General features: G+C 41.9%; 1 protein-coding gene across 1 annotated transcript in view; it reads left to right on the top strand.

Annotated features, from left to right (window-relative positions):
* The window catches only part of ADCY8 (adenylate cyclase 8), a 225,441-nt gene that overhangs the window by 92,371 nt on the left and 110,427 nt on the right, over positions 1-22,643 (top strand). Inside the window, exon 5 of the mRNA XM_081505325.1 lies at positions 8,058-8,185. Coding sequence (XP_081361451.1) covers positions 8,058-8,185 — 128 coding nt within the window. The remainder of the gene's footprint in view (positions 1-8,057; positions 8,186-22,643) is intronic.

Here is a 22,643-nt window from a genome sequence, read left to right as displayed (position 1 = left end):
CTCTAGGGAACTTCCGTGAAAAAGCTTGAGAAATCCTGCCAGTGGAAACAATTCAACTCACCTTGAAACGAGAAAACCTACTTGAAATGCTTTTGCCTCCCAACCTCAGGCAAATCACTTAACCAAGTGGGTCCCAGATTTTGCTTCTGTGTAAAAGAGGATTAAACTTGCCTTTTCTTGTATCTTTTAGTATCAAAATTCTGTGGCTTTATAATGACCTCTCCCTGCTGTGCCATAATTCTTTGCTTTAATTTTATGTCATACATCTGACAGAACCCACTTCCCGTGTAAATACCATCTACTGCAGCTGCCCATTTATCCACTGCATCATTAAGATACAGGCAAAAACTTCAAAGCTTTCTATTAAAGATCCTCTTAATGTGATTGAGTTCCTCAGTGCCCTTGTGGTTCAGGCTGCTCAAAGCAGAACGTTTTGGACTCTTTCTAGTGCCCTTGGCAAACTCTAGTAACTTTTGATCTTCTATCTTTAAAAAAAAAATAGTCCATAACTACCCCTCTCCCTTCCAAATTAGGAATGACATGTATGCTATTATCAAGGCTTTAAAATTGTAAATTTAAAGCAACATCATTACATCTTAAACCTTGTTTCAGATTCCTGACAAAATGGGAAGCAACCTAAATTATTGTTGCAAGAAACAATTCTGGGATTTCCCTGATGGTCCAGTGGTTAAGACTTCGCCCTCCAATGCAGGGGGCATGGATTCCATCCCCGGTGAGGGGAACTAAGATCCCATATATCTCAGGGCCAAAAAACCATAACATAAACAACAAAAGCAGTATTGTAATGAATTGAATAAACACTTTAAAAATGGTCCACATCAAAAATAATATCTTAAGAAAGAAACTATTCCAACACTATAGAAAGCTTATCAATAGATTTTAAAGAATGAGATAGCCATTTCTGTACCAAACATGAAATTTCAAGACAAGTTTTTCCGTGAAAAAACACATCTTAGATCTATAAACATGGTATGATCAATTTCCTCTCCACAGATCACAGCTTTGTCATGGTGAAGGGCCTTGTGTAACTCAATGAAGCTATGAGCCGTGCCAGGCAGGACCACCCAAGATGGATGGGTCGTAGTTAAGAGTTGTGACAAAACATGGTCCACTGGAGGAGAGAATGGTAAACCACTCCAGTATTCTTGCTGTGAGAACCCCATGAACAGTGATGCAAAGAGCCCCATGAACATGATGTGAAGAGCTGACTCATTGGAAAAGACCCTGATGTTGGGCAAGATTGAAGGCAAAAGGAGAAGGAGGCGGCAGAGGATGAGATGGTTAGACAATATCACTAAGTCAATGGACATGAATCTGAGAAAAGCCTGGGAGATAGAGAAGGACAGGGAGGCCTAGTGTGCTGCAGTCCATGGGGTCTAAAAGAGTTGGACTTGACTTTGCAACTGAACAACAAAATTGATCGATTTATGAAGAATAGTGCATACATAGAAATATAGAAATGTATGTATGAATGCAGAGTGGTCTCTCAAGAGGGGAAAGGGGACCAGGTTTCCAGGGTGTGGTGTGTCTGCGGGGGAGAGACTACTCAAGGAGACTTAACTACAGCTTTATTTTTACTAGGGCGATATATTGATGTGTTAATTTGTCTACTTGCAGTTAGATAAAGTACCATAAAAATTGCCGTGATTTCTAATATACCTTTTAAAAACGCATTCATGGCACTGATATTCCTGTTCTGAGAATCTTTTGCCTTTTCATGTTTTACTTTTTTTCTGATTACTAAAGCCATACTTGTCCATTATGTAAATTCAAACATCAAAGATAGAGACAACACATGGAACCCCTCGTGGTCCAGTGGTTAGGACTCCCTGCTTCCAATGTAGGGGGCATGTGTTCGATCCCTGGTTGGGAAAGTAAGATCTTATATGCTATGCAATGCAGCCAAAAAAATTTTTAACTTTTTAAAAAAGAGACCATATAGAAAGTATGTATCCCTATGATCTTACCCCTCCCCAGTGGTATAACCATCTTTGATAATTTGGTACCTGTGTCTCCTCAATGTTAGGTACATATATAGTTTCATAAATTCTCTGGATTTTTTTCCCAAGATTTTTATCATATCAAAGCCATCAAGATGAGAAGAAAAGGATTCTATTAGGACTAACTGAATAAAATTTACAAGACCCTCACCCTACTTTATTTTCCTTTTTCTATATCTGTTTTCAAAGCAACCTGGCTTTTTAATGTGAATTTTTCAAAGCAGTTTCTGGTAAAAAAAAAAAAAAAAGAAGTTGCTTGGATATTACTGTCAGATCGTCTGACAGCTCACAGGAATTGATCAGAAGAATGTGTCTGCAGATTGACAGAACTTGACAGATGAGAAGATAGGCCCTTTCATATTTGTATTTATATTTATATGTTGTTGTTCAATTGCTAGATTATGTCTGATTTTATGCGACCCCATGGACTATAGCACTCCAGGCCTCCCTGTCCCTCACTATCTCATTATTTATATTTATATATACATACACAAATTATTATTATATTTATGTGAAAAGGTTAGTCACTCAGTCGTGTCTGACTCTGTGACCTCAGGGACTGTAGCCCTCCAGGCTCCTCTGTCCATGGGGTTTTCCAGGCAAGAATATTGGAGTGGGTTGCCATTTCCTTCTCCAGGGGATCTTCCCTACCCAGGAATTGAACCTGGGTCTCTTGCATTGTAGGCGGATTCTTTACCATCTGAGCCATGTATACATACACAAATGGTGTATATAGACACATGCATATATACATACCATTTATTTGGGGACCACAATTTTTCAAGAAGGCTGTCAGCTTCACCTTTTGTTTAGAAGGAAAATAGACCCTGGGTTACAAACATCTTCACCACATTGTTCCCTGTCTGCTCCAAAATGTAATAAACTGTTTTACATATCTCCTTCCAAAACACATTTTGTCAGGAAATCTATCATTCTAGACTCTGCCACAATTTCTGTATTTTTCTAAAGAGAGCATGGAGCCCCAAAGTCAAACAGATTTCTGTGAGTTCCATTCTGCCTCTGACTTGCTGGATGACCTTCATTTCTGTAAGCCATCCGTGAAGTGACACGTGGCTCAGAATGTGGTCATAAAGACTAAACAAGGTCAATGTGATGCCTTCAACACATAGCCTGGCACGTAGTATGTGCTCAGTAAATACAATTCCCTTTCCCTAAGTTTTCCCAAAATGCTTTCACCTCTGTCTTCATGGAAAAATCACTGATTTGGGGCTGTTGAATATCATTTATAGTCTATATCATTATTTTTAGCCAGCTGCCTTTTGGCACAGGAAGTTTTCCATCTCTTGCACGCTGAAACTTTCATGTCTAAAAACACGCTCAGCTATGTTCAAAGCTATTGTGAATACTCAAAGGAGAAAAGATAAGGTGTGGTGTTGAATGTGGAGAAGACTATTTTCAGATGCTAGCTGTCATTGTCATTGCTAGTCAAATGCCATGCTTGCTTTGTTATTTGTTAAGGACAAGCAGATCATTTTGACTGGAGTCATATGTGGCGAATTGAAACCCACATTATCAGTGGCTTCAATGACTTATCGAAGGTCAGACAGCTGGTAAATTTGACTAGAATGGAGGTCTGATTCTTAGACCAAAGTATTCCCTGCTCCACCCTTCCCCTCCCTCCTCCCATAGTCAATAGGGAGGAAGATGTTTCCACTGTACCAGGTCACCAATGGCCTGAGTCACTGCCAGCTCTGCCCAAAGACCATTTGCACATGAAGGGTGCCCGATTGATGTCACCAGTCACTGCCTCCCAGCCTCAGTGTTCTCACTCAAAATAAGAGCAAGGGGTTTGCTCCTTTGCAAACAAATTTTAACTTCTGGCCACTACGAGAGACAGAGAGAGAGAGAGAGAGATACATGAAAACTTACATTTCTGTAGTGTGCATATCTATATGTATACAACATATATATATATATATATATATATATATATATATAGCAATTGCATGTATATCTACATATCTGTAATACATATACAGATATGTAGTCAGTTTTTATCATTAATTTCATTTAGTGCCAAAAACTTTTCTTTATTCCAAGCATGTGTCTTTTTACTTTTTCGGTGTTAAAAATGCCTTTTCCTTTTTTTTTTCTTAAAAAAGTTGAATGTAGTTTTAATTTTAAAACAGTTTTATCTTTATAGAAAAAATTTGTGAGATAGTGCAGAGTTCCAATATGTCCTACATGCAAGTTTCCCCTGTTATGAAAATCTTACACTAGTGTGATACACTCATTGAGATTAATGAACAAATTTTGATAGATTACTGTTAACGACAGTCCATTCTTCATTCAAATTGCCTCAGTTTTTAACCAGGATACTATATTTAGTTCTCATGTCTCCTTTAGACTCCTTGAGGATATGACAGTTTTTCATTTCTTCTTTTTGATGACCTTCACAATTTTATTTATTTATTTATTTTAATATATTTTTTATTGAAGGATAATTGCTTTACATAATATTGTTTTCTATCAAACCTCAGCATGAATCAGCCATAGGTATACATATATTCCCCTCCTTTTGTACCTCCCTCCCATCTCCCTCCCCATCCCACCCCTCTAGGTTGATACAGAGCCCCTGTTTGAGTTTCCGAGCCATACAACAAATTCTCATTGACTATCTATTTTACATATGGTAATGTAAGTTTTCATGTTACTCTATCCTTACATCTCACCCTCTCCTCCCCTCTCCCCACGTCCATAAGCCTATTCTCTATGTCTGTTTCTCCATTGTTGCCCTGTAAATAAATTCTTCAGTACCATTTTTCTATATTTCATATATGTGCATTAGAATACAATATTTATCTTTCTCTTTCTGACTCACTTCATAGCAAGATCCTCTATGACCCATCTCCTAGAGTAATGGAAATGAAAACAAAACTAAACAAGTGAGACCTGATTAAACTTAAAAGCTTTTATACAGCAAAGGAAACTATAAGCAAGGTGAAAAGACAACCCCCAAAATGGGAGAAAATAATAGCAAATTAAACAACTGACAAAGGATTAATTTCCAAAATATACAAGCAGCTCATACAACTCAATGCTAGAAAAACAAACAACCCAATCAAAAAGTGGGAAAAAGACCTAAACAGACATTTCTCCAAAGAAGACATACAGATGGCTAGCAAACACATGAAAAGATGCTCAACATCACTCATTATTAGGGAAATGCAAATCAAAACTACAATGAGATATCACCTCACACCTATCAGAATGGCCATCATCAAAAAGTCTACAAACAATAAATGCTGGAGAGGGTGTGGAGAAAAAGGAACCCTCTTACACTGTTGGTGGGAATGTAAATTGATAGAGCCACTGTGGAAGACGGTATGGAGATTCCTTAAAAAACTAGGAATAAAACCACCATAGGACCAGCAATCCCACTCCTAAGCACATACCCTGAGGAAACTGGGGTTGAAAAATATATATGTATCCCATTGTTCAATGCAGCACTATTTACAATAGCTAGGACGTGGAAGTAACCTAGATGTCCACTGACAGATGAATGGATAAAGAAGTTGTGGTACATATACACAATGGGATATTACTCAACCATAAAAATGAATGCATTTGAATTAGTTCTGATGAGGTGGATGAACCTAGAACCTATTATTCAGAGTGAAGTGAGTTAAAAATGCCTTTTCTTTTATAAAGTGATGGAAATAGTGGGATAGTTGGGTTGTTATTTTTGTATGTTGATGGACATTTTTCATACTTCCTTGGCAAAACACAAAATTGAGCCTTGGTGCAGTCCCTTGGGCCCTCTGGTTGTTTTTTTTATATATATGTATATAACTGTCCCATGGACTCCACAAATCTAGAAACTTCCAGAACCAGTGGGCCAAGTCTGTTTAGTTCCATTCTGGCCATCATAGTCTAGATTGTGTTAGAAGAAAGAAGCGAAGGTCTTGAGCTTCCCTTTTTGCTGTCTTGAGAAATTAGTGGCACCGAAGCTGCCAATAGATTAGAAACTACACGCTCCTAAAAACAACCGTGGGATGCTGTGCATGCTATCAGCATTCTGAAGATCGCATCTGTGCCTGTTTGGGAAGGTTGGCAAGACCCTGGAGATCTGATGCAGACAGGGAAACACCAGAGCCAGTTCTGTTTCTCTTTTCCCTGTCTGGTATTTGTTTTTTTTATTGGGAGAGTGATTTTACTCGTTACCCAAACATGATGTCCCAACCCCTGTTCAGCTTAGGAAGCCAGCATGGTGCTTTATAGCCTGAAGTACCAGGGCATCAGTGTGCTTCTGGCATCTCAGCAGGCCCCTTTGTGTCTGCAGTTCCCCTCCTCCTGCCCTTGGACTCTGGTTTCCCAAGGAGAGCCACTCACCCACAAAGCCATAGACTCATAGGCTCCTAGGGCTTCAAATCTAGAGAACACCTCACAGGTCACTGAGTCCCAGCCATCTAGCCCAAGGAGATCTAGAGGGACTCTGCCGTGGTCGCAGCTAGAGATGTGGAAGAACTAGGACAGGAGTCCAAGCCCACAGCATAGAGACGGGCAGTATTTTTAGTGCCGTATCTGCTCAACCTTATACTAAGCCTTCACACATAGCATCTTCCTTCATCTTTACAATCACACAGTGAGGTCCTATTCTTTTTTTTCCCTAAAGATCCAATTTTATTTTATTTGTTTTTAAATTTGTTGACCACATGGCCTGTGGAATCTTAGTTCTGCAACCAAGGATTGAACCCACGCCCCTTGCACTGGAAGTGTAGAGTCTCTACCACTCAATGACCAAGGACATCCCTGAGGTCCTAGTCTTATCCTCTTTTTATAGATGAGGCAACAGAGGCTCAGAGGTTAAGTAATTTACCGAAAGACACACAGTAAAGATGAGGTGGGGGGTCTAGGATTTGACCTGCTGCAGTGGAGCTCCTCTGACAGCACTCTTTGCCCCAGTGCTATACTGTCCCAAGTTCTCTTTCCTCTAAAATCTGCAAAATCCAGCCTATTCCGATTCAGTATGAAAGGATGTACCGTGTCCTAGATGCTTGTTGCTGTTTGAAACTTTGTAAGAATCATATCTTCAAGAATGTGAATCCACCAAACAGCTGTGTCCTGCTTCTCACTGGTGAAGTGATGAGGACAAAAACTGTACCTACCTCAAGGTTGTAGTGAGATTCATTCCGTTTAATATATGATGCATATTGTTGTTGTTGTTCTTTAGTTGCTAAGTCATGTCTGACTCTTTGCGACCCGATGGACTGTAGCCCACCAGGCTCCTCTGTCCATGGGATTCTCCAGGCAAGAATACTGAAGTGGGTTGCCATGCCCTCCTCCAGGGGATCTTCCCGACCTGGGGATCAAACCCAAGTCTCCTGCTTTGGTAGGCAGATTCTTTACTGAGCCACCAGGGAAGTTCATGGTACATACTAGGGGCTATTATTAATCACCTTTGTATCAGGGACAATGGTTGCCTTAAGGTAGGTAGGTGCTCAACTGATGTTTTTATCAATGAACAAGCATATGAATTAATAAATGAATGGAAGTATGTATTAGACGTAGTCAGCCCCTCTTATTAAGGTGCCAGTACCCTAGCTGGGAAAGGACTTTATATAGAGTTGAAATAGCTGGTATCTCTAAATGATTTATATTTTTAAGTGCTTGTTTTGAGCTAACAACACACACACACACAAAAAAACTACCAATCCAAAGACATGTCCTGAAAAGAAATATATCAGTGGGAGCAGGACTCGTAGGGGAACACTGAATACCCATGTTGAATGCCCACTCTGCCAGGTCCATCCACACAGTAGGTATTAAGATTAGAGCCAGGATATGACTGTGTATCTGTCAGGCTCAAAATCCACTGTTTTTCCATGACTCCATTCTGATCCTGGTATCTTCACACATCCCCTAATTTCCTGGGAAGATGATAGCAGCTTTTCAAAAGTAGGAGCCCCTGATCCCAAGGTGCAGACCTCTTGACCCAGCTCTCCTCTTTCCTAAGCCTTTCAGAAGCACATAGCTATCTGCTGACTCAATCCTTTCCCACATTATGCCTTTCAGGAGCATCACTGCCTTCGTATTAAAATCCTGGGGGACTGCTACTACTGCGTTTCAGGACTTCCTGAGCCCCGCCAGGACCACGCCCACTGCTGCGTTGAAATGGGCCTCAGCATGATCAAAACCATCAGGTAACTCGGGATCTTCTCCCTAATCCCAGGCCTTTGATGGGCTTGATGGAAAAGACCAAAAGTACCCTATCTATCCTTTTCGGTCTATCACATGTATGTTGCAAGGTGGAGCTCTTTGATTTACTTCATGAAGATTTATGCCCATTAGTTCTCCCATAAAACCAATAAGCCTGCTAATTTCATTGTGTTCTAGTTATACCACCCTTTCATTATTTGTTCAACAAATTTGTATAACCAATGTTCTTCTGGGGATACAGCAAGGAGCATGATGAATGTAGTGCTTACCTTCAGGGAGATGACAGTGCAGTGGGAGAGATAATGCATAGACAATTTCAACACAGTACAATATGCTCTGAGATGAATCAAACCAGGGTGGTTGGGGGCAATAGAAAACCAACAGTTCATGCAATCTGGGGTGCTGGAGACTACTTTCCAGCATACAAATATCTAAGCTGTTGCCTGAAAAGTAAGATGTTAGATCCTGGAGATGGAATGGAGAGCTTGGAGGACAGATGGCCATGTGCAGAATTCGGGATGTGCTGCCATGGCAGTTGGTGAGGTCTCGGCTGGAATGTGGTGACAGGCAGGCTGCACCCTGGGATCAGCCAGAGCCTGCAGGGCCTTCTCAATCGTGTTAAGGGGTCGCACTAGCTCAGCTGGCAAAAAGTCAGCCTGCGATACAGGAGACCCCAGTTCCATTCCTGGGTCGGGAAGATTCGCTGGAGAAGGGATAGGCTACCCACTCCAGTACTGTTGGGCTTCCCTGGTGGTTCAGCTGGTGAGGAACTTGCCTGCAATGCCAGAGACCTAGATTTGATCCCTGGGTTGGGAAGATCCCTTGTAGAAGGGACCGGCTACCCACACCAGTATTGTGGCCTGGAGAATTCCACGGACTGTATAGTCCATGGAGTTGCAAAGAGTCGCACACGACTGAGTGACTTTCACTTTCATTTTATCCTGAGGTCAACAGGAAGGGCAGCCAGGGGTGTCTTCATGGGTGTGTGACAAGTGCTCTTGGCTTTGGGCAGTAAATCTGACAAATAGAGATTTAATCAAAGGGGGATGAGTTATTAAGGTCAAGGACTTTAGAACTAGGCTGTCTCTGGCTGTGGAACAAAAGCTCAGTGTGGTCAAAGCTCTCTTCAAGGTTCCAAAATATTTTCGGATCCTCCAAGCATCACATCCTCCCACAACCATAGCAAAGGCAGTAAAGAGGGGATCTATGGGCAGAAGTCTCCATGGCTTGTGCCTCATCTTTTAAGAGAAGAAGAGTATTGTTGAAAACAGACCAGAAGACTCTCTCTATGAACTCACACCTTGGCAGTATGGTCTATCTGGTGTGTTTGTGATGCTTGGGAGTGTTAGTCTGGATTAAAGTTAGCAAAGACAACAACCTGCACCCCCATGCACACCCTCCACTGTAGGCTCAGCTTGCCTGCTGGTTCCCAAGACCAATCTGGGTACAGGCAGGTGGAACCTCAGGAGTTGGAGGCTCGCTCTCTATTGCAATAGAACCTGGCTGTGACCAACACTATGTGCCTGACCTTTCGACTTGCTGACAGGTCCCTGACTTTATTCAGGTTTCAGGCAGAAGTCTGTTGACATTGGGAAAAGCTGGGAAGTTCCCTAATTAAGAAGAGGGTATAGAAACACTTTTCCTAAATATGATCCTGTCCCACTGAAGCAACCCTGGTCATTTCAAGACTGAGACTGACATCACACTCTGGGTGGGCAGGTGTCCCCCCTAGGCAGGTCTTCAGGGTCCCACCTCTTCAACCAACCCATGACCAGGGCCTAATCAAAGCAGTGAGGTGCTTTGCCATGAGGTATATGGTGAGAGGGCTTCTCTAGTGGATCTGTAGTAAGGAATCCGCCTGCCAAGGTAGGATGCGGGTTTGATCCCAGGTGGAAAAGATCCCCTGTAGGAGGAAATGGCAGCCCACTCCAATATTCTTACCTGAATAATCCCATGGACAGAGGAGCCTGGTGATCTACAATCCAAAGGGTCGCAAAGAGTCAGGCACAACTGAAGTGATTTAGCACACACGCATATATAATAAAAAACCCCACCATCACGAACCGTAAGACCAAGTAGGCCGATGGAGAGAGACTGGAGATGCCCACTCTGCTATTACCTCCTCTTCTACAGAGATACAGATGTTTCTTCCAAGAGGGACCATAGAGAAAGGAGTCCACCACTTCCCACCAGGGTTCCCTTTGATCAGCCTTTGGTAGATAGGAAAGGCTACAGATGCTTCTCAGCTGTTAATCCAGATGCTTGAGAGTCTTGCCCTGAAAACTGGATTGAATTGTGATAATGTGTCGACTGGTTTCAAGGGAGGCAGTGGGCCCGACACCCAGAAGACCCAGTGTCTCGTACCAGCTCTGCAGCTGATGAGGTCTGTGAATTCTACTCAGTCAGTCAGTAGGTCAGTCAATAAATAATTTGTTCAGTTCTACCATGTGTCAAATACTGTGCTAAGTCCCGGGAATACAGTGATGAACAGGTCACTCCGGGGTCCTTTTCTTGTCTATGACTGCCCATTAGAGATGTTCCTTGGATTGATTGTCTATGAATGAGGAAGTTGGACTAGACCAGCTCTTAGGCCTCTGCAAGTTTATAACTTATCAACCATGACTTATCAAAATCAAATTTAAGTAGCAAAACCTTCCACTGACTTTTCCCTGTTTTTAAATTTGTGTTAAGATTAAATTGATCAATAAAATTAAGAGCCACTGAGTCTTTGTTGAGGCTCGTGGGCTCTTCACTGCTGCACATGGGACTTCTCTGGTTTTTGTGTGCAGGCTTCTCACTGTGTGGCTTCTCTTGTTGAAGAGGATGGGGTCTAGAGCACGCAAGCCACAGTAGTTGTGGCATACCTGGTAGTTGCTCCACGGCATGTGGGATCTTGATTCCCAAACCAAGGATCTAACCCGTGTACCCTGCACTGGCAAGCAGACTCTCAACAACTGGAGCACCAGGGAAGACCCTACTTAAACATTTTTAAATGATGATCACAATCAAGTTAATGAATACATCCATCACTTCACATAGTAATCTTTCTATGAGAATGTGTAAGACCTACTCTCTGCTGCTAAGTCGCTTCAGTCGTGTCCGACTCTGTGCGACTCCATAGACAGTAGCCCACTAGGCTCCCCCGTCCCTGGGATTCTCCAGGCAAGAACACTGGAGTGGGTTGTCATTTCCTTCTCCAATGCATGCAAGTGAAAAGTGAAAGTGAAGTCGTTCAGTCATGTCCGACCCTTAGGGACCCCATGGACTGCAGCCTACCAGGCTCCTCCGTCCATGGGAGTTTCCAGGCAAGAGTACTGGAGTGGGTTGCCATTTCCTTCTCCGAAGACCTACTTTCAGTGAATTTCAAATATACAGTAAGTATTGTTAACTATAGTCATCGCGTTTACATTAGAACCTCAGAACCTATTCATCTTATAGTGAGCATTTTTACCCTTTGGCCAACGTTTACCCTGTTCTCTACCTCATCCCTAACTCCTGACAGCCATCTTTCTACTCTGTGTCTATTGGTACAGCTTTAAAAAAAAAAAGAACAGTCCACATATAAATGGACTCGTCTTTCTCTCTCTGGCTTATTTCACTGAGTATAATACCCTCCACACTCATCCATGTTATTGCAAATGGCAAGATTTTCTTCATTTTTAAACCTGAATAATATTCCAGTGTTTACGTGTGTCTGTGTCTGTGTGGAGAGAGAGAGAAAGGGAGAAAGAAAGGAGGGATGAAAGGAAAGAAGAGAGGGAGAAGGAAGGGAAAAAAAGAAAGAAAGAATATTCCCTTTATCCATTCATTCACAGGCTTTCTATAGGAGTTTCTAACTCGAACTTCAGCAGAAGATATGCTGCAGAGATGACATTGCAGAAGAAATGAACATTGATTGTCAAAATGCTTTAAGATTCTCAGAACATTACCATTTATCTTTCTGGAGAAGATCTTATCCCTCCTGACCATTTTAACCAATTTAAAGTGTCCTTTCTGAAGCTTTGGAGTGGGACACTGAGATTTGGAGGGGTTGAAGTGATTCAAGGACTTTCTCTTGTTAGTACGGCTTTCACTTCCTTTAGAACAAGGCAATTCAGGAGGATGTTTTTTAACTGCATGAGTCAGAGTCTATTAATACTCAAACAACTCCTTGATTATAATGTAGGTGACTTGAGGTCCAGCATGAATTCTTCCGGTTACCAACAAAGCATGATGCAGAGAAATAAACACAAGCTCTAGAATTAGGTAAACCTTAGTTGCAATTGGCTCAAACTTGTACAGTTTCCACTCCTACTGTCAAGTATTGCACTCTGAGGAATGACCAGCAGACAATATTTGCACCTCCATGTGTGCAGAAGAAAATTCTAGTTCTATAGCTTTACCAAAAAGTCAAAAATCTTAACCAACCACCACTTAGACACAATGCAACTTTGTATTCAGCCCCAAAGGCACTTGTTCCAAGTGGAAAACTCCAAAGAAGCCATCAAGTCTGGAACCATACTTAACATTATTTGCATATGTTGCAATGTCGATAAGCCATTTATTGACTGGTATTCCCAGGCTTGATGGCCACCCTGTATATTTGTCATCAGAGATGGATCCCTATTGAGGTACTGCCCCCACCTTGTCAGGGTTTCTCTTTGTCCCTCTTTTTGGCATTTCCTCAAGAAGTTGGAATCCCCACACCAGTCCCCAGAGTACAGACTGACAATGAGGGGCTGGTGCTCTGATGGTGAGATAGCATCCAGACCCCAGCAGCTTCAGTCGTGTCCATGTTTGGGTGAGATTTATAACTCCTGCACAAATGGCAAACCAACCCTCAAAATGGCCCTGGGCCTTTATTCACTGATCACTCCAGATATGTTATGGGGATTCTCCTTCCATCACACACTAGTGGGAACAGAGAGCTGGAATCTGCAAAGCTGGGATGAGCTGCTACTCAGAACACTGGAAGGCTTCCCAAGGGAACAGAGTCAAGACTGTCAGAAGTAAAAGTGTAAAGGAATGGTTTCCCCATCTACGTATCCCCACAGTGGTCCTTTTCACTGAGATCCAAAGTTTTTTTTCCTAAAAACAAAGTCATGGGTCTTCCCTGGTGGCCCAGTGGTAAAGAATCCACCTTGCAATTCGTGGGATGTGGGTTTGATCCGTGGTCCTGGAAGATATCACATGCCTTGGGGCAACTAAGCCTGGGTGGCACGACTAAGACCCAATGTAGCCAAATATATTATTTTTTAAAAAAAACACAAGGCTATGAAGAAGGTTACCCTAGTAGTTAAGAATGGCAGAAACCATGTGTGTGTGTATGTGTATGCATGTGTATATATGCTTATGCATGCAACCTACTCCAGTACTCTCGACTGGAAAATTCCATGGATGGAGAAGCCTGGTAGGCTACAGTCCATGGGGTTGCAAAAAGTCAGACACAACTAAGCGCCTTCACTTTCTTTCATATGTATTGTATATACGTACATGTGTGCTGTGTATGTATATGTGGCATGTGTATATGTGTATGTATGTGTGTCTTTATGTGTGTATGTATGTGAGATATGTGGATATGCATGAGTGTATGTGCACCTATGTGTCTGTACATGTGTGTTCGTGGGTATGTTTGTGCATGTGTGTGTGTGTGTGTGTGTGTGTGTGTGTGTGAAGGATTTGAAGCAGGCTTCAGGGTCACTATAATTCTAAATTCAGTCTGTGGAGTTAGTGCACAGAGAGTTGGTGACCTTTTGAGATGCACCAGGTTTTATCCCTCAGGCGATGGGAAGTCTCTGACACTTGAAGTGAGGAAGTGTCATGTTCCGATCTGGGCTTGGGGAGGGTAACCATGGAGATGGGGAACTCTCTCCAGTTGACTCTGGTTGAGAAAGCAGAGGCCAAGCAGAAGGAAACTGGTTGGGAGATATTTTTATAACAGTACAGGAAAGAGAAGTAAAGACCTTAAATAGAGCAGTAGTGAAATAGGAAAGGGTTATAATCCTCCAAAGCTGAGACCCCAAGAGTCCCTCAAGACACCATATGTGACCTAGAAGTTTAAATCAAATTTTTGTCATTACAGTAATCTTCCCTTGTCGATTGATAATACTCTAAGCATTTGGATAGGGTTCTAGGCTTCCCTGATGGCTCAGATGGTAAAGAATCTGCCTGCAATGCGAGAGACCTGAGTTCAATCCCTGGGTTGGGAAGATCCTCTGGAGAAGGGCATGGTAACCCACTCCAGTATTCTTGCCTGGAGAATCCCCATGGGCAGAGGAGCCTGGCGGGCTACAGTCCAAGAGGTCGCAAAGAGTCGGGCACATTGAAGTGACTAAGCACACACACACCACCTTATTAGAGTTTGTTGCTGGATGTGATCACAGCAATTATTCCCTGAAAGAGCGACTATGGCACCATGAGATGACTTGTAGGGAACATACTTGATCCTGAACTGCAGTCAGAAGACATAATAAGGATCCTGCTTCTTCACTTCTCAAAGCCTACATGACCTCTTCTGTGAAATGGGAATCATAAGAGCCCTAACTCAGAGTGTTAGCACGCATTTATCACCAGAAAAAAAATTTTTTTAATAGAATCTTACAATTAGGGCTGAGTTTGGACACTGGAAAATTGGACTCAGTTAAGTTACAGAAATCTATTCATTTCTTAGGGCTTCTAGTCTAATAAAATAATAATAACAATAAGGTTTAATGAACACCTACTCTATGCCATGAACTAAGTGTTTTACATGTCTTCACTCATTTAGTCCATATAGCAATTCTAGGAGTTAGGCAGGGCTGAGAGCAAAATATTGAACAATTAGTGATACTGTGATCTCCGAAGAAGACAGTTTTGCTTCGGGACCAGGGACCAGGCTTGATCACTCAAGGGCTTTTGTGTAGCAGAGTTTTACTAAAGCATAAAAAGGGACAGAAAGCTTCTGACGCAGACATCAGAAGAGGGGGGCGGAGAGTGCCCCCCTCGCTCGTCTAAGCAAAGGAATTATATACTTTTTTAATTAGTCATTACAGTAAATCAAAGGAATGTCTCAAGTTTGTAAAAATTTTACCAGACCCACTCCCACAATTTACATTTTAAGATATCAGGATTAGAACTTACCAATAGAAAGATTTTACCAGACCCACTCCCATAATATACATTCTAAGCTGTCAGGATTAGTCAGAAGGTTTTCAGGAAGGAGACACTGTCCTCAAGCAGGATGCATTGTTGTTATATAATCCTTAGTACAGAGTTTAAACCCATTGTTTGTTGTGTAATCACCAGTTCCAAGCTTAAAGAAAAAAACATTTTAGGTGACTAAGACTAAGGAATGTAGGGAAAAAAGGGCATTTGTCCTTTCCACCTCCTTGAGAATTCCAGACTCCTATCTCTTTGAGAGCCCCAGACTCCTCCTCTCCTTCTCGGGGACCCCGGACTTCCTACCAACCTGCCTAGGAATTGACTCTGTCACCAGTATGGCTACCACATGGACTAATCAGAATCGGCCAGGGAAGTCCATTGGAGTGGATGTTAACCATAAACAACCAGTGCAGCTATGTGGGTGCGTCCTGACATTTACCTATGAAGAAACTGGAGCTTACAGAGTCTGTGTAATTGCCCAAAACCACAGAGCTAGTCGGTAGCCGGACAAGGGCACCAGTCTAGAACCATCTGACCTCAAAACCATCGGTCTTAACCATGACAGCATGCTACATCTCATCTCTAGATTTCTGGAGTTCTTTCTGATGCCTGCAATCTGCTATTGATACCCAAAGGGTCGAAGGGTAGCCTAGGAGATCTCGCATACATCCTTAATAAATTATCAGAACTGACACTGAGAGGGAAGAGAAGTCAGTAAACCTCTGACAATCACAAGATCGTAAGCCTTCATCAAACCTCTTAGTAAATGTATCCCATCAGAAAAAATAGTTGATTTTAGAAACATGATATTAGCTGGGTGAATGGGAAAAAAAAGGTGATTGAATGTAGCTTTATTTCTAATGAAGCATTTAACAGCATCTCATGGATGTCTGTTCATAAAATTAAATTAATTAAAATAGGCTTAGATAATAGTTCCATTAAGTAGATTGAAAAGTGGCTCCAGGTGGCACTTCTTCACACACCCTGGCTCTATTTCTGGGGAGGCTTGATAGCTTATAAGACACTAGAGCCGAAGGTGGGCTCTGTAATATGCAATATCTTTGTTAACAATCTGCAAAGACTCCCTTGATGAAACTTAATGAAAATTGCAGAGCCTGATCTTTCCAGCGCAGTTGCTAAAAAGACATGGAATGACACCAGAATGTCAAGCAGAAACTGGCTTGTCCCCAGCAGTTAATTGGAGCAAAGGTCTTAATCCTTGTGGTGGGGTTGTCCTGCCAAGCAACATGGCAGGATGAGGAATGAAAATCAGGAGTTATTTTTCTTCCCTTAAGAGGCAAGAGTGCCCAAGCCTACTGCATACCTCTGGGCACCTCTTCCTTCTTCTTTCTCCCTCTTGAACTTTTTTTGCTCTTTCTTTCTCTCCCTTTCTCCCTTGCTTCTCTCTATATATATCTTACTTCCATCCCAAACCCCTTTCTCACCTTGATCTGAAAAGTCATGGACTACAGCATCCACAAAGCTGTAGTTCTCTTTAAAATGCAACAGAGTTGTCTGTAATGCGTGAGCAAGGGTTCTTTTCACAAAATTATTTACAATGATGAAGATCAAATCTATCTAGTAGCAATAGTTGGTTAAGCTAATATTGATTGAATGCTTACCACGAGCCAGACACTATATTAAATAACCTTCCTGACTCACTTCACCTTATACTAACCACAGCCCTGTGAGGTGAGGAAGCTACTATCTCTTTCCCCAGTTGTCAGAGGAGGAAAATGAAACTCTGATTGGATAAATAACTTCCTGTCAATGACGCACAGCCTGTTAGTGGCAGGGCAAAGACCCTGAGGCATATTCATCTGAATCCCTAAATGTCTAAAGGCAGGAAAATGGTTAGATAAATTTTTGCATATTACAAAACAGGGAAATAAGGAACCATTATTTGCCATGGTTTACATTAGTATTCAGTGGCATAGGAAAGTGCTTGTGATTTTAAAGAAATATGCATTGTAGAGTACACACACACACACATACATGTGCACACACATCATTTAGGGCAACCTTAGTTTTTTATATCTATTTTTACAGAGAGAGAAAGACGTAGAACTCAGTGTAGGAAATAGGTGGCTGGATCCTTTCTCTTGCTTTTCTCTCACGGGGTTCACACTGTTTTTGTACAGGAATCCTGCTCTAGACTCTCCCCTTACCCTCCCACTCCCAAAAGCAGGAGGGTGATGTTGAACAGAGTACAAGCAGCGGCAAGGTGTCCGTGGAGCTCTCAACCTGCAGTCTGGCTTTCTGAGGGCCAGTTAGGACCTGTCACTTCCTGACCTTGAATGAGAGACTTAACCTCTCTCCATGCCAGGCTCCTTAGCTGTAAAATGGGGGAAAAAATCCTAATTCAAGTTCCATAAAGACAGGAACAGATTTTCTGGTTTGTCTGTTTGGTTCCTTGCTTATATCTACAGAGGTCTTCAAGAAATGCTTGTTGGATGAATGAATGAGATAAATGGATAGGATGTGTAGTATTGGGTGGTTGTGAGAATGAAATGAGACCATGAAGTCAACACATGAGGTCAACACAGAAGAGATGTTGAATACATTTTAACTCTCTTGAGCCTCAGTTTCCTCATCTGTAAAATGGAAATTTATAATCATGATAGGTATCTACCTATCAGAACTGTTGTGGGCATCATATGAAGTATTTTATGAGACTGCAACTTCCATGCTAGGATAAGACATGGTAGTTTTTCAACTTTTTAGAAGGAGATGAGCTGCAAGTTTTGTAAGGCAAGCTGACTGCAGCATCCAGTAAAGGGTGTGGAATAGATCACGGTTGAAGGCAAAGTCAGCCTCCATGACCACCGTGCCGAGAGCCCCCATCCTGACAGTGAGTGACTCCTGTGCTACCTTCAGTGAACTCAGAAATCTATGGAAGGGAGCTTGCCATAGGTCTGCTAACGTTGGGAATTAATCAGCAGAGACTGTGTCATCCATCTATTGGGCAGAGCCAGATCAAACCCTAGTGGTTCATGTACCACCAATGATGGCTTCTTTTTCAAAGTAAACCATTCCAGGTAGTAGAAGTGGACTGCCGGATTTGGACTCGCACCCCCGGGGTGAAATTCTAGCTATGCCACTGCTATATGTGTGACCAAAGAAAGGGACTTCCTGGGATTCAGTTTCCTCATTTGTAAAATGGTACTGGTAATGGTACAGAGTTATCGTAAAGATAAAACTTGACACTTGCACAGAACACCTTGTCCAGTGACTGTAACTGACTTCCATAACTGACTCCCACGCTCTTCCTTTTTTTCCAGCATTTCAATTGAAAGAACATTTCTAAGGTTCTTCATCTTTTACCGTATACCAAGCACTCTTCTTTAACCGTTCAGTTACAGGAAATAACATCATCACTTTTTCCTGGTTAACTGCTGCATTATGGGTACCGCTGCTTGATCTAGAGCTACAAAAAATTTTGTAATAACTATTAAGTGGAGTTTTTATTTCAAAGAAATCTTAGATAGACGCCCTCCATGAAAACAGATGAGAGCAAAGCTGCTTGAATTGAAGGGGGAAGATGTGGAGATTCTCCCCACTCTCCAACTGGCAGGGCTAAAGGCACCTCCATGGTTCCCCTGGGACTCTTAGAAGCATCTTGGGACAGCCAAAGGCTATAGAGAGAGAAAGGTTTTGTCCATGAATTCAATAAGTACATCTGAGTACTATGTGCTAGTGGTTAAGAATCTGCCTGCCAATGTAGGAGACATGAGACACGGTTTCAGTCCCTTGGTTGGGAAGATCCCCTGGAGGGGGAAATGGCAACCCACTCCAGTATTCTTGTCTGGAGAAGCCCATGGACAGAGGAGCCTGGCGGGCTACAGTCCTTGGGGTCCCAAAGTGTCGGACACGACTGACTGTCTGAGCACACAGCACACACTACGTGCTAAGTGTTGGGCATGTGGAAATGCAAGATGGTGCCCCTGCCCTCCAGAAGCTCAGAGTTTATGGAGAAGAAAGGGAAGGTAACATGTTCATAAGGTGAGCGATCTATAGGCATTTTTTCCTTTATTTGCAGTGATGAAGTACTGCAAAGCATCAGTGTGGCTTTACTTCGGAAAAATTAAACAGGACTTGTAACTCAGAGCAGAATTCTGTCCATTTTAGTTTCAAAGATGCCCAGAGTACCCCTTTAAGAAGTGGTCTTGAAACACATGGTATGTGTTTCTAGTTCTATGCAACCGCTGGGTAGCCTTTCCAAAGAGGATCACTGTCTGTAAATTATTCATTACTTTGCCATAATTTCATTCTTATCTTTTATTAAGTCAAATCCCAGACACTACAAAAAGAAAGAAAATGCAGTGTAGCAACCATGTTTGTCTTCTTATAATTTTTGTTTTGTAGAAGAAAATAAAAAATCTAAATGTCTTTTCATTAAGATGTTCCAGTGCATTCCGTGGATAATGTTAATTGCCCAATGGCATTAGCACAGAGTGCTGTTTAATAGACCCTCACAATTAGTTGGCAAAGTGCTTTAACATCCATTATCTCCTCTGGGGCTCACAGAGGCTCTGTAAGTGGAAAATCAGCTAGAGTTTTATTTTACGATGTTGAAACTCTGGGTTGGATCAAGCTATTTGCCCAGACTCACATAACACATACAGTATCTACGTTGTGAAGTGCATGAGGTTTAAAAAACAACAGCCCCAGTTTAGTCTTAGAATCCTGCCTATCAGCTGTGTGGCCACAAGAAAATCCTTTTACTTTCCTGTAGTTCCTCATGGGCTTTCCAGGTGGCTCAGTGGTAAAGAATCCACCTGCCAATGCAGGGGACATGGGTTTGATCCTTGGCTCGGGAAGATCCCCTGGAGAAGGAAATGGCAACCCACTCCAGTATTCTTACCTGAGAAATCCCATGGATAGAGGAGCCTGGTGGGCTACAGTTTATGGGGTTGCAAAGAATCACACATGACTCAGTGACTTAACAACAACAACAGTTCCTTCAAATGTGATAAGCATCCAAGTAGTCTGTAGTATGTTCCAGACACTCTTCTCAGCTCTCTACGTATGTTTATTCAATTAATTCTGACAATGCTATTGTCATTCCCATTTTAGGTAGTCGTTAAGTAACTTGCCTAAGTTAGTACAGCTAGTAAGGGGCAGAGCAAGATGTAAACTCAGGTAGTCTAACACCAGAGTCTGTATTACTCCCTCCACTATAGTGATGCTCATATCATGAGAAGCATGTAGATTGGAGGTGATGACTGTACCCTTCAGGATAGTCCCAAGCAGGTTGACATGACAGACATCCCCCCAAATCTCAATGGCTTAACTCAACAAAGATTCACTTTTCATTCACATTTTCTGTCCATTGTGAACTGGTTGAAGAAATGTCAGGGAACCACTATTCAAGAACCCTAGTTAAGAAGGCTTCATCACCAAGTGTCCTTGATTGATGGTGGGAACAGAGAGAAAATGTGGTTGATCAGTCTTTTAAAGCTTCTGCCCCAAAAATATGTATTTTCTTGACCTCGCGGCAAGGCATGTGGGATCTTGATTCTTCGACCAGGGATCAAACCCATGCTCCATGCACTGCAGCTCTGAGTCTTAACCGCTGGACCACCAGAGAAGTCCCTCTGCTCACATTTTATTGGCTAAAAATAACATGAAATCTGCAGGAAAACACAATCCTAATATGTGTTTGAATATTGTGGTGTAAGACATGGTAGACCACACCGATGACCTCTCCCACTGACGCATCTCACAGAAACTCATTGAGAAAGCATCAGAAACTGAAAAGCTCTTCCTAAGTGCTAGATGCTACTTGTCCTCTTGCTTTATTGTTTTTCAAATGGCCTCAAAATGTTTTCATTATCAGTGGATGAAGGCTGTGTGTATATATATGTATACACATGCAGTTTTTAACTTAAAGTTAGAACAATGGCCCAGAAACTAGAGTCCTCACCAGGAATAAAACTTGTCTCATCCTTTAGCTACAAGCGTTCTTTCTAATGTCTGTGGCTTCCTTCTTAACATCTAATTTATTTCTATATTCTCAACCCACTTCCACTTTACTTTCTTGTTTAAATAAGTGTATTATCTTATAACTTGTTGAAGTGAAATGAAATGAAAGTCACTCAGTCATGTCTGACTCTTTGCAGACCCGCAGACTGTAGCCTGCCAGGCTCCTCTGTTCATGGAATTCTCCAGGCCAGAATACTAGAGTGGGTAGCTATCCTGTTCTCCAAGGGATCTTCTCAACCGAAGGACTGAACCCAAGTCTCCCACATTGCAAGCGGATTCTTTACCGTCTTAGCCAAACTTGTTAAGAACAGAGAATACAGCTTATATTTGGAATCATTCATTTATTCTTTAAAAAAAAAACAGTGTATGTGAGGCATGATGCTCCAGGCTGTGAGAGATACAAGAATTATTCAGACAGGAATACTGCCTTCAAGAAGTTTATATGTACAAATGTGAAACATAGGGACTGCCCTGACGGTCCAATGGTTAAGACTCTTTGCTTCCACTGCAGAGGGCATGGGTTTGATCCCTTGTCAGGAAATTTAAAAAAAGAGAAAGAAATGTGAGAACATGAATAGTGAGTATGGATACCCATTGATTCACCCACCCATGTTTCCGTCCAGTAAACGTCCATTAATGTGGGCCACTTTCCAAACACAGTACCATGTTAAGAGGGGTGAATGGCACTGAACCATGCAAAGTCTATACCGTCAATGTTTAGAATCCAGTAGAGGGAAGAGATGATTACAGTACAGTATCCCAATTATTGTTCACATGGGATGCAGTACAAACACTGGGGAAAGCACATAATCCAGACGTCACCTGAAGGGAGGGGAAGGACATTCCAGACCGGGGGAGGAGGGCCCAGGATTCAAGCATGACTTGCAGTTTGGATGGCTGGAGTCCAATGTATGCTTGAGAAATGAGGCTGATAATTGAGATGCAGGAAGCTCATGAAGGACTTTATATGGCAGGCTAAAAATTTTCCATTTTATCTCACAGGCCAGTGATTTCTGAATATTTTGATCCCCCATCTCTATCAAAAGTGATCGTAATAATTTAGAAATTGTATTATTGTCCATTCTATCATTATATTCATACATTTAAAAGTACATACTATAAAACGCACATGAGAGATGGGTTGTAAATGATACTGGTGAAATAAACAATACCTTCAAATATTTAAAATTCAATGATAGTGCAAAATCTTTCAGCTCTCACCATTTGTTGGTGAGAGCAGTGGGTTTGAACATAACTGATTTTTGTTTTCATCTTAATAGTTTATGATACAGAAATGCAAAGGTCAGGTTTCAAATTGAGTTTATTTCTGTGTTTGGC

The sequence above is a fragment of the Giraffa tippelskirchi genome, chromosome 6, assembly GCF_054371585.1.
Source record: "Giraffa tippelskirchi isolate mGirTip1 chromosome 6, T2T-mGirTip1v1.2.pri, whole genome shotgun sequence".
Classification (NCBI taxonomy): domain Eukaryota; kingdom Metazoa; phylum Chordata; class Mammalia; order Artiodactyla; family Giraffidae; genus Giraffa; species Giraffa tippelskirchi.
Note: the sequence above shows the minus strand (reverse complement) of the source record. Positions and strands in the feature narration are given on the sequence as shown.